Below are 12772 nucleotides of genomic sequence, written 5' to 3' on the forward strand. Positions count from 1 at the left end.
AACACTTTTTGGCAGCACGTATATCTGCCAGCAAACCTTTTCATGGAAGAAACTGCTGAGAACTTCAATGAGATCAAGATTGACAGATGAACATCTGCATCAGTGTTTGAGACTGGCAGTGACTAAAATCAAACCTGACATTCAACTTTTCACCAGCCAGATGCAGGCCCACTGTTCACACTGATTAACATAGAAAAGTAAGATCACTTTTCTGATTTGAATGAGTCATTCTGAGTATAAAAATATAATCATAATAAAATCTACTGGGATAAAATCCATCTCCATAACCATACTGGTAGTGGTACTGGTTGTGCTGCTAACCCTTAGTTCACTTTCTTAGTCTGCTTGCTTTGTGGGTTTCACAGGGAAGTCGATGAGAGAGAGATCTGCAAACAGAGATTCTGCTCTGACAACTAAGCTGAACTTGGATCTGTTAAGATTGTGCACGGCACAACAGAAAGTTTATGTTCCACTGACTTTTTTTATGTAAAGAACCCAGAGAGTGTTATTTGGTTATTATTTATTTCATAAAGAGTGTTGTTATTTATTTCCTGACATTTGTTCTGTGAATAATCCAGAAAGGGTTATTTGATTGTGCTTTCTGGAAAACAATACCTTTTTTTACGTTTAGGCACTCTTGCAATTGTCACAATTTTTCTTTTACGAACTCACCCACTTTTTTTTCTTTTTTTTAATCTCTAATAGGAAATTGCTCAATTTTAAGCATGCTCTTATATTTAATAGGCTGAAAAAAATAATGATAAATGTGAAGGATATGGAGAAAAAGAAATGTAGAACACGTACTGATAAACTGCAAAACTTGTGAACATGACATTTAGAAGCATGGTTGGAAGGAAAGGCAAAGAATGGAGTCTTAAAGGAATATTGTGAAATGAAGGAAATATAAAGAATATTAACAGATTAGGAAAACATTATTTATTTATCTAAAGAATACAAAATTCAAAAATAGAATTTGATGTAAAGTAATGTTGCTACACCACTGATGTACAGTAGGTGGCGGTATGCACCTTAAAGTTAGAAGCGATCCGCCATAATAGAAAAGAAGAAGAAGAAAAAACATGGCGGCTCCCTGCTAGTCGAAGGGTTTCTCTGAATTTAAGCTTTATTCTAAACCTGACATTAAATTCTGAACGGTAAGAGGGATTATACTGTAAAATGCTTTTCGTTTCGGATTATTTTAACCCTATACACGCTTAGAAAAGGTCAAAGTGGACACTTTTGAACTTACTAGCAGTTCTTACACGCTTTCTTTACCACGTTTGTTTTGATTTTCGATTTACTTCTCCTTTTTTACACCCAGAGCACAACATTAACCTGCTCTGTATATATTTAATCACAAGTAGTTATTATTAGTGATTTATTTAGGCTTGAAGCGTTTCACATATTGTATTGAAACTGCGTTGATACTGTCTCACAGAATACTGACACCTGCTGGACATTTAGAGACACTACAGGCAGCTTATTTGACACTAAACTGAATTGTTTTGATGACCTACTACAATGATATAATTAAAGTTATTGTAGGTTATATTGTAGTTTTTCGTACCTATGTTTACATTAAAAATATCTTTGATATTTTTAGATGCAGCCATTAAATAATGTAAACATATCTCGTAACGTGGAAATTTAGGGGAAAATGTGAATGATGGTGATGGGTCCAGTAACACCGATGCATAAGTGCATGCGTGTAGCCCATAGAGCAAAACAATGTATTGGTGTAAGTGTTGTTTCGAGAAAGTCATGTTACCGATACAGGGGTTGTTTCTAATTGACTGACTCACTAAAATTTTGTTTAAAAACACATCTGTCAACTAGTGTTGCACTGATACCAATACCAGTATCGGGCGGGGCCTCGATCCAGCACTAAAATGGTGGTATCGGTATCAGCAAGTACCGACAAATAGGGCAACAATAACATTTTGAGAGCTAAAAGTTTATTCAACTATTGTCACCCATTCCATAAGTACAGTAAAAACGGTAAATAAACTAAGAGTCAATTTGGAATTAACTTTAACTCTGATAAGTTGAGCGATAACGGAGAGGAAAAGTATGACACAACGACAAAATTAAGATAAAAATGGAACGGCTGAAACGTTCCTATTCCTTTTAGGTTGCTCCAAGATTCTTGATCATTTTAATGACAAACCGCAAAGATGAGACATTTTTTTTTAGCAGATGCATCATGTTGACAGATGCGTTTTTAAACACAGTTTAGTGAGTCAGTCAGTTAGAAACAACTCCTGACTTTCTTGAAACGATACATGCACCATTGCAGTGTTTTGCTCTATTGGCTCAATGCATGCACCAATGCATCAGGGTTAATTGACCCATCACTACTGCATGGCTGAAATCACTGCCAGGGAATGTAGATGAAGCACGATGGGAATCAAGGCAGTGGCGTCACATGTGCGAAGCGTGAAACTCAAAGCGTCAAAATAAAGTTATGGAGGAGCAGCAGGTATTTTTCTATTCTCCGTTGCAGAGACTTGGAATCACTGCAACACCTCCACAGTATCTCTCCCATCAACAACAGCGGCAGTAGAACCAAATCTCCTGTGTGTGTATGACCGTTCATTCTTCCTGTCCGCTGAACTGCTGCTAGTTTTTCCTCACATGCCTGGAAGATGTCTAGTGCTGCTACCGCAGATGATCTCGCTCTCCAAATGGAATTGAATGATTCATATTAGCTAGCCGAATGAATATAAGGGATAGAGCGTAGCCACCTGTGGCCCGGGTTGCCTGTCACAACTTCAGTCTGGCGTGCGGATGACGTCATACACACTCCGCTTTGTTTTTAAAAGATATAAATATAAAAAATAAAACCGCGGATGTCTGGGGGACAGTGATTCGCCTACATGTTATGAATGCTAGCGTTCCATAAATGATAAATTATGAACAGTTTAGTTTGTGCCTTTAACTCGTTGCCCATAGGAAGAGGTTACTTGGATATAACCTTACAGAATATCTCCAGAACAGCTCCAAATGACACAAAACTCATATGGGTGAGTAGAACGTGAAGGAATAATGGAAAATCAAGGGTCCAATGTAAAAAATATGGCGTTCCCCTTTAACTCATGTAGCCAATTAGTTTATTGTTGAATATCAGAGCATTTTCTTGATCTTCTATTTAAACCAGGGGTCGTATCTTTTGGTTTTTTCTTTTTTTTTTTTTTTCAAAATACAAATACAATAGTTGGAGCTTTTATTTTTTTATGTTGCTGATTAGGTCTCTATAGTGTCGAAGAAGGATAAATAAGATAGGGTATGAGCTAAATGCTCATTATTTTCCTAAGAAATATTGATTTGTGGCGATGAAGTACTAAATACTCCCCCCTTAGCTTAATAAAACGCTATACATGGATGCAGTGCTAATTTGGGACAGCATTGAGACAGAGGTGTTGTTTGCTATTGTTAATTATAGGTTTCTGGTTTATTTACACATTAAGGAATAAAGCCCTTAATCATAAATTGTGTTCCATTAAGTTTAATTATTTAGTGTTTTTTTATTATATATTTTTTTGCATAATTTTGAGTCTGTTAAGAAAACAGTTTCCATGTAAAGATTGAAAAAGGGGGAGCTTTTCATGCTTAAAGAAATATTTGTTATGCCTTAAATCAGAGGTCTTCAACAGGGGGGCTGTGATCCCTAGGGGGTCCACAGAGGTACTGCATGGGGGTTGCAAAAGTTTTGGTTGATTAGACATTTTTTTTATATTCCCCCCAATTTTTTCCACTAATTGAAATGTCTTTAAATCCACATTAACAAGAATTCAACAGACTGTAGTAAACAGATAAATGGAGGCAGAAGATGTCTTTCAGTCATCAATCCACACATTCAGTGACACACAGGAGCTCGTTCAAGCTGGGCACCGTTTCATTCACAACACCTGTCCCATCAACCAGGAATCAGAATCAGAAATACTCTAATAATCCCAGGGAGGAATTACTTTCGTTACATTTCTCCTTCTGTAATAGAGTGACTATAGAACCAGTTTGATATAACACAGTTTCATACCATATACAGGTGCTGGTCATAAAATTAGAATATCATGAAAAAGTAGATTGATTTCAGTAATTCCATTTAAAAAGTGAAACTTGTATATTATATTCATACATTACATACAAACTCATATATTTCAGATGTTTATTTTGTTTAATTTTGATGATTACAAATGACAACAAATGAAAATCTCAAATTCATCATATCAGAAAATTAGAATATTACTGAAGACCAATAAAAACAAAGGATTTATAGAAATGTTGGCCAACTGAAAAGTATGAACATGAAAAGTATGAGCATGTACAGCACTCAGTATTTAGTTGGGCCTCCTTTGGCCTGTATTACTGCAGCAATGCGGCGTGGCATGGAGTCGATCAGTCTGTGGCACTGCTCAGGTGTTATGATAGCCCAGGTTGCTCTAATAGTGGCTTTTAGCTCTTCTGAATTGTTGGGTCTGGTGTATTGCATCTTCTTCTTCACAATACCCCATAGATTTTCTATGGGGTTAAGGTCAGGAGAGTTTGCTGGCCAATTAAGAACAGGGATACCATGGTCCTTCAACCAGGTACTGGCAGCTTTGGCACTGTGTGCAGGTGCCAAGTCCTGTTGGAAAATGAAATCTGCATCTCCAAAAAGTTGGTCAGCTGCAGGAAGCATGAAGTGCTCTAAAACTTCCTGGTATGTGGCTGCGTTGACCCTGGACCTCAGAAAACACAATGGACCAACACCAGCAGATGACATGGCACCCCAAACCATCACTGACTGTGGAAACTTTACACTGGACTTCAAGCAACGTGGATGAAGTGCCTCTCTTCTTTTCCTCCAGACTCTGGGACCTTGATTTCCAAAGGAAATGCAAAATTTACTTTCATCAGAGAACATGACTTTGGACCACTCACCAGCAGTCCAGTCCTGTTTCTCTTTAGCCCAGGCAAGACGCTTCTGACGCTGTCTGTGGTTCAAGAGTGGCTTGACACAAGGAATGCGACAGCAGAAACCCATGTCTTTCATACGTCTGTGTGTGGTGGTTCTTGAAGCACTCACTCCAGCTGCAGTCCACTCTTTGTGAATCTGCCCCACATTTTTGAATGGGTTTTGTTTCACAATCCTCTCCAGGGTGCGGTTATCTCTCTTGCTTGTACACTTTTTTCGACCACATCTTTTCCTTCCCTTCGCCTCTCTATTAATGTGCTTGGACACTGAGCTCTGTGAACAGCCAGCCTCTTTAGCGATGACCTTTTGTGTCTTGCCCTCCTTGTGCAAGGTGTCGATGGTCGTCTTTTGGACAACTGTCAAGTCAGCAGTCTTCCCCATGATTGTGTAGCCTATAGAACTAGACTGAAAGACCATTTAAAGGCTTTTGCAGGTGGTTTGAGTTAATTAGCTGAATAGAGTGTGGCACCAGGGGCCATCAATTTTGAACCTTTTCACAATATTCTAATTTTCTGATATGATGAATTTGAGATTTTCATTTGTTGTCATTTGTAATCATCAAAATTAAACAAAATAAACATCTGAAATATATGAGTTTGTATGTAATGTATGAATATAATATACAAGTTTCACTTTTTAAATGGAATTACTGAAATCAATCTACTTTTTCATGATATTCTAATTTTATGACCAGCACCTGTATATAATTAGGGGGTCCCCGCTCCATCTCGCCATCAGTTTGGGGGTCCTTGGCCTGGAAAACTTTGAAGACCATTGAAGTTTTTTTTTTTTTTTTTTTTTTTTTACCTGGTAGCGCTTTTTTTTTTCCTGGCTATTGTTAACAAGGTTGAAATTTTAGTATCTGGACGCCCCAGCTGTGTGTGAGTCAGCAGCAGCTGGTTGTAATAGTGTGTGAAGCTCCTGCTTTAAAGCCCTTCATGGTCTCACTCCGCTATATTTAAATGATATGTTGACGGTACATCGCCCCCGCAGAGCTCTCTGCTCTGATGATCAAATGGTTCTCAATCTCAATCAATCTTTATTGCCAACTACAATTTACATTTCAATCGAAATTTCAGTTTCAGTACAAACCGCTCATCAGGGGAACAGATTTACTGAGGCCATGTGTGCCGCAGAACGCTGCTACTAGCGCATTCTTATAGCGTCCCAGGCGGTTACTTACAGCGCAGAAATGGTTCTGGACGTCTCTGGGTCCCGGTATAAACAGCAGGACCATCGCTCCTAAACTGTGGAACAATCTGCCCCTCGGTCTGCGGGTTAAGTTCAGGTTAAAGACTCATTTTTTAAAACTAGCTTTTAATAATTAGGACACATTGTTTTATGCCTATGATTTTAGTTTGTTTTTGTTTTTTTGTTGTTTTTGCAGTGTTTTTATCTTTCTGTGAAGCACTTTGGTCTTCCTGGTGTTGTAAAGTGCTATATAAATAAACTTTGATTTGATTTGCCTAATAAATGGTCCAACTGTGGGAAACATGAGATACTGACAGGAAACAAACACTAAATCGGCTACATTACTCTATTTTTTAGTACTTGTGGATGTGATATCGAGGTTCTTGTTCTGTTTTTAACCATAACTTCTCAATATGTCCCTATTAGACATGAATTATGCAGTTACTTTATTACTACAGGATGCTGATGTCTCATATAAACTTTGTATGAGCTGCTGTCCGAAAGCCAAAGACGAGGACTTAAACCAGAGAAGCTGTTTATTCTGTTCTTACAGACATGACACATGTTTTAAAAACATTTCACTCATTAATCTAAACAGTGGAGCTGTTCCCTCCATAAGGAGATGCTTAGATTTCCCTTTAATCTCACATATTAAACATCAGTATTTCTATTATTTGTCCACTAATGAAGGATAATTTGTTTTTTACCAGATGATTAACACCAAAGACAAAGTGGTTCCATCTGTTGAAGAGCGAGAAGAGAGAGAGATGGAAGAGGAGGAGGATGATGAAGAGCAGGACGACTCGGAGAACGAAGAGGAAGATTCCTCAGATTTACATGATGATGAAGAGGAAGGAGAACATGAAAAGGAAGCGGAGACGTCGTCCCAAGATGCAAACGAAAATGCTTCCTCGTCTGACGGGGAGAAAAAGGAGCCGTCGGACGGCCTGAACCTCAACAACGAGGTGGTGAAGATGAGGACGGAGGTGAAGCGGGTCAAGGCTCTGGTCATCAGGAAGCTCACTCGTCAGATCGCTATGCTGAAGAAGAAGAAGGGGAACGAGGCGGAAACCGAAAGGAACCAGAGGAGAGCCGCCAGGCTGCTGGAGGAGGTCCACAGCATCAAGAAGCTCCCTCCAGACGTGGTACGGCCGTCCTGCTCTGACCCTGCACCTTACAGGGAGACCTTTTTTTGATTCCAAAGTCAGGATAGCAGTTTAACTTCATTCCTCAAACACTGATGTCTTTATTTGTTTCTTTAATGACACAAATAACACATTCAATCGAGAGCCTGGTTCAGCAAATCCTTGACCATCATCATTCTAAATAAAGACAAAATGCTTTATCATCTAAGTAAAACAGGATTTACAAATAAAAACCCCAGCAGGATGAGGTGGAGTTCAGAGAAACCTTTTGTGCCCCTGGAATGAGCTATACATTGGCATATGAGTAATAAAAATGTGACAATGCTCCTTTAAGTCCTTCACAGAAAGGCTTCCTGGTAGTTTACCAGAAAAAAATAGAATTACTGCTTTTCCTTCAACGATCAACTTTTAGTGTCACATGAAATCCTAAAACAACAACAATAGCAGTGATGTTATGAGATGAGCCGAGGCTGCGAGGCGTGTGTCGAGTAATGGAGGTGGCGTTTTTTTCTTTAAGGCGCGTGTTAAGCATAAGTCATTTAGGGGAGGGGCTAAAATTAATGATGTCCGAAGCCTCGCTAGCGTGATGCTGAGTGACCGCTTCAGGAAGTAGTTCAGAAAGTAACAGGCATTTAAACAGCCTCAGGATTCAGTCAATATGTGGGAGTTTGTCGAAGAGTTGCTGTCAGTTGGTTATATTCTAAAAATAGATTGGTTGGAAGAGCAACCAATCTATTTGGTTAAACCATTTGGGTCAGATTAAACAATGTAATGATCACAGTTGTAATTTAGTATTAAGTACTATTACTGTCTGTTGAACAGTATTGACCGTTCTGTTAACTTTCACTCCTGAGGTTGATGGTTCGAGACCCACCTTACAGTTTGAAAGTTGAGATTATACTAAAATGTTTTGCTAATGAGACTAATTTGTGTTGGTTTGCCCCGGTAAAAATATAGATTGGGTAAAAACACTGCCAAATTAGATTGGCTGGTTTAACCAAAAGATTGGTTGAACACATAACTTCCAACCAGATTAAAACAAAAAACCTTAGAAAAACTATAATGTTTGAATAAAAATGACGCCTTTCACTGTCTGCTTGAGCTTATTTAGCTAAAACGGCTGAAAAACTGTATACCTCAAATGATTGTTTTCTTCAAAAAAAAACGTACAAAAGATTTTATTATACACACTGATCATTAACTATTTCAAAGGAACTTAAGTGGGGGAGAAGAAAAAACAAGAAAAACAATTGCAGAAAATCACAGATTTTATTACTAACTGTAGTTCTGCATTCCACCAGTAGGTGGTGACATATTCACATGAAGCTTCATGAACTGTGGGGACGTTGAAGCAACGGTTCAATGTCTCATGAGGCTTCATCTCAGCATCACTAAAAAGAACCTAAATGTTCAGAAGGTGTAAATCAGGCGTGTCCAAGGTCGGTCCTCTAGGGCTGCTGTCCTGCAGGTTGTAGAGGTTTCCTGCTCCAGCACAGCTGATTTCCATTGATAGCTGATTATCAGGCTTTCGCTGAACTGCAATCAACAGAATTGTCTGTGTTGAAGCAGAGAAACCTCAAGCGGCCCTCGAGGAGCGACTTTGGACATGCCTGCTGTAAATACTTTGCAATGCAGGGTTCCCGCAGGTCCTTAAAAGGTCTTAAAAGGCATTGAATTCTTCAAGATAAAACTAAGGCCTTAATTGGTATTAAAATGTCGTAAATTAGTCTTTCGTAGGTCTTAATTTTTAAAACCTCATAAAAAGGATTATTTTTATTATTATTTTATTTTTGTAATCTAAATAAAACATAAAAATTGAATTTTTTTTTAAATTTAATTAACTTTTTGTCTGGAAAATATGAGCAAGTGTAAATGTAACGAAAATTGGCTCCAGCCAAGAGTTTTCTCCATGGCTAAAACCAGGGAACATACATGAGGCTCAGTGGATTTTGTACAAGAATTCATTCAAGCTCGGAACGATGGGAATTAAGGCAGTGGAGTCGCACATGCGAAGCGCGAAACACAAAGCGTCAAAATCGAGTTACCAAGAAACAGCCGGTATTTCTCGGTTTTGTTCCACCAAATCACCAAATCAAACATACTAAGAAAACGATACAAAGAAAAATAGCTGCAAAAAAGACTTAGCACTGGTTATGTTGTGGCTTTAAAACTGATGTGTTTTGTTCTCTGCTAAAACAAAGTTTGTGAATTCAGTTAAATAATTGTTGAAATATATCTGTCATTTGTGTGCTTTTAAGCTTTCTTCCTGTATGGGAAGCTTTTCAAAATTTGAAACATTAGTGCAGTGGTTTATGTTAAAATAAACCTTTGGGTAAAGTTGTCACAAGCAGGTTTTTCTTGTGTTTCTTGTGAATTTGGTCTTAAATTTTTATTTCAAGTGGCATTAAAAATTCTTAAAAAGTCTTGAATTTAACTTGCCTTATGCTGTAGGAACCCTGCAATGTGTTTTCACTCTTTTCTTACCTTTTTATCTTTTTTTTTTGACCCACAAATTACAGGTGACCAAGACAGCTTTGCAGACAAAGCTCAACTTTGAGGAGGTTTGCAAAAACCCTGAGTCGAAAATGTCCGACCGAGCCGTTGCACGCATCGCCACGCACCCTCAGTTCAGCAAGAAGATTGAGAGCATCAAAGCTGCCATTGAAGAGTTTAAAGAGGAGCACAAAAGGGCCAGGAAACAGGGGGGTCAATCGAAAAGTCCGAGGCAGACAGAAAAATCCACGCAGCCGCCGCCGGATAATAGATTAGACAGAAAAAGTAAGGAGAAAATCAAAGACGGTGCTGATAAAAAAGAAAAAGATGTCCTTAAAGATGCTCCGCAATCGGAAAAAGATGAAAAAGTGGCTCAATTGCCTGCGACCTTGGATGCTCCAAAGCAAGAAAAGCCAAAGTCTACAAGTGTTAAATCTGCTTCAGTTAAAGGCAGCATGACGCCAAAGCCTCAAACTAAAGTCCAGGAAAGGGGTTCCAGGCTTCAGGCTGCTCCAGAATTGATCCACAAAAGCCCAGAAGAAGAAGAGAGTGACGTAGAGTCATCAGGTGAAGAAGAGAAGGAGTACTTTGACGACAGCACAGAGGAACGCTTTCACAAGCTGTCCTCCCAGTCTGAGGAGAGCGAAGAAGACGACTTCTTTATAGGAAAGGTCAGCAAGTTCAAGAAGAAGAAGAAAAAACAGACGAGCGGCGATGGGACGGAGAAGGAGAAAGAAGAGGAGGGACCAAAAGACTCGGGCAGTGTGAAAACAGACAAACTCCAGGGGGAGCTGGATGAGCTGGAGTCCAGGTTGAAGTCCCAAAGGTCCACAGTTCAGTCTCTGTTCTGCTCGTCTCTGGCTGGAGGGAAGGGGGGCGGAGCTAAAGCTGCACCTCAGGGGAACTTCCGAGCCGGTAGAGGAGGAGGGTTTAGCAAACTGAACAAGTTTCCAAAGCAGGAAAACAGAACTTTTAATTCCAGGTCCAAGTTCAGCAAGCCTGTTGTTAGAGGACCACACTCCGAGTCTAACAGGACAGATTCTGGACCTGCAGGGAGAGGAAGAGCTAAAGATGTCCGACAGCAGACGGAGCGCAGAGGATGCTTCGTATCCCGTCAGCCGCCCCAGCCGGCCCTCCATCCGTCCTGGGAGGCCAGCAAGAAGAGAAAGGAGCAGCAGGGACAGATCCTGGCCTTCCAAGGGAAGAAGATTAAATTTGATGACGATGACTAAAGAAACTGAATAACCTTTTACATTGTGAGATATACTTAGGTGATATAAAAATTTGGTGCCAATAGGACCTCAGTTGATCATAGATGTCACATTGTGAATTTTAAAATGCTCAACCTATCAGGAAACGATAAAATACTCTTTCATTCCTGCTCAAAGTGTCCAATTGCACTGGTTTAGAATGAATGTGTCCTGCTTAAGATGGATCATTTAACATCACCAATTTCTCTGCTCTATGTTCTGTTCTGTTAAACTTGATTTTAATGTGACATGTCGGATTCCACTGCAGTAAACCTCTGCCTTTAGCAACCATTTTGGTTCATGCTTCTCTTGGAATTTTAAGTTTTTTTATTGGAAACAAAAATGTGATGTTCCTATTGCTGTGTTTCTGCATCAGACATTAAAAAAATAAATAAATAAACCTGCTTGTTAAAGCTCTGACTGATTTGGTTATGACATCAGACTAACCGGCCCACGACATGCACAGCTGATTCTTGGAGCTGGTTTTGTTTTTATTTCCATTTATATTTTAAAATAGACATGATAAATTAAATGAGTTTCCTGCGCAGGGTGGCTGGGCGCACCCTTCAAGATCGGGTGAGGAGCTCGGAGTAGAGTCGCTGCTCCTCCACGTCAAAAGGAGCCAGCTGAGGTGGCTCAGGTATCTGTTCCGGATGCCTCCTGGTCGCCTCCCTCAGGAGATGTTCCAGGCTTGTCTTATAGGGAGGAGGTGCTGTGTAAGGCCCAGGACACGCTGGAGGGACTATGTCTCTGAGCTGGCCTGATGTCACCTTGGGGTCCCCCTAGAGCAGCTGGAGGGAGTGTGTGTGGATCGGGAAGTCTGGGAATCTTTGATATTTGCTTAAACTACTGCCTCCGCGAGCCGGCCCCGGATAAGCCAAATAAAATTGATGGATGCATGATAAATAACAAGAAACTTAACAAATCAAAGCTTTAACAATTGATAGCAAATTGAGGGGGGTGTTGATGCATGCACTCCACATGCTCTCAAGACAGCTGCTGAACGCTTTATGAATCAGCCGAAGCCTGCAAAGAAAAAAAACATTAGGAGCCAAATAATATGGATGGACTGATGTATCGGTTTGTCTCTAGTACATACTTTAAGGAGGACAGGGAGTTTTATACGGGAACGGCAACTGATAGGAAAACCTCTATTTGCTGAACCAGGAAGCAGCTGTTGTTGGTCAGAGTGTTAATGTGGATTTAAAAAGTTAAGCTGCTGTTTTTGACCACTGATCTCTATTCACTGGATTGCTGATTTGCTGTTGGTGGTCCAGGGTGCTGTGAAGTCACCAGCCGCCATATTGGTACTCCCTAGTTAGACCTGGTTTATGCCGAGAAATACCTGAATCTGTTTCCTCATCTGTGTGCGGGGAAACGGCATGCAGATAATTCTCGGCACAACACCAGTATGTAAACAAAACGTGCGCTACAGCATCCAAAAACCATGATGTTCTCATTTTCTGGGTGGCTTAAGACTTAAAACACTAAGATAAATTCATCACTTTGACACAAATGGGTGTTTCATAGCATATTTATATTACTGTAATTTATGGTAGAAAACAGGTACATCACATTGCATATTTGGTATGAAATCTGTAAATCATATAACATACAAATCCATCACAATAAAATGAATGTGTTGATGGAGCATAAATATACTGTAGTCAGAAAATAAAAATATTACACATACACAGTATCTGATGATGTGCCAAAAGTGCTAAATTGATGATGTACAT

At 39.6% G+C, this 12772-nt stretch overlaps 1 protein-coding gene across 1 annotated transcript; it reads left to right on the forward strand.

The window, feature by feature from the left end:
* Window positions 1-1100: 1100 nt before the first annotated feature.
* Window positions 1101-11446, forward strand: srfbp1 (serum response factor binding protein 1). The gene is made up of 3 exons (XM_038299821.1): window positions 1101-1154; window positions 6856-7290; window positions 9810-11446. The coding sequence occupies exons 2-3, from the start codon at window positions 6856-6858 to the stop codon at window positions 11013-11015; spliced, it is 1641 nt and encodes a 546-aa protein (XP_038155749.1). The 5' UTR covers window positions 1101-1154; the 3' UTR covers window positions 11016-11446.
* Window positions 11447-12772: the final 1326 nt, after the last annotated feature.

This window comes from Cyprinodon tularosa, unplaced genomic scaffold, assembly GCF_016077235.1.
Source record: "Cyprinodon tularosa strain WSP-4 unplaced genomic scaffold, ASM1607723v1 ctg435, whole genome shotgun sequence".
Classification (NCBI taxonomy): domain Eukaryota; kingdom Metazoa; phylum Chordata; class Actinopteri; order Cyprinodontiformes; family Cyprinodontidae; genus Cyprinodon; species Cyprinodon tularosa.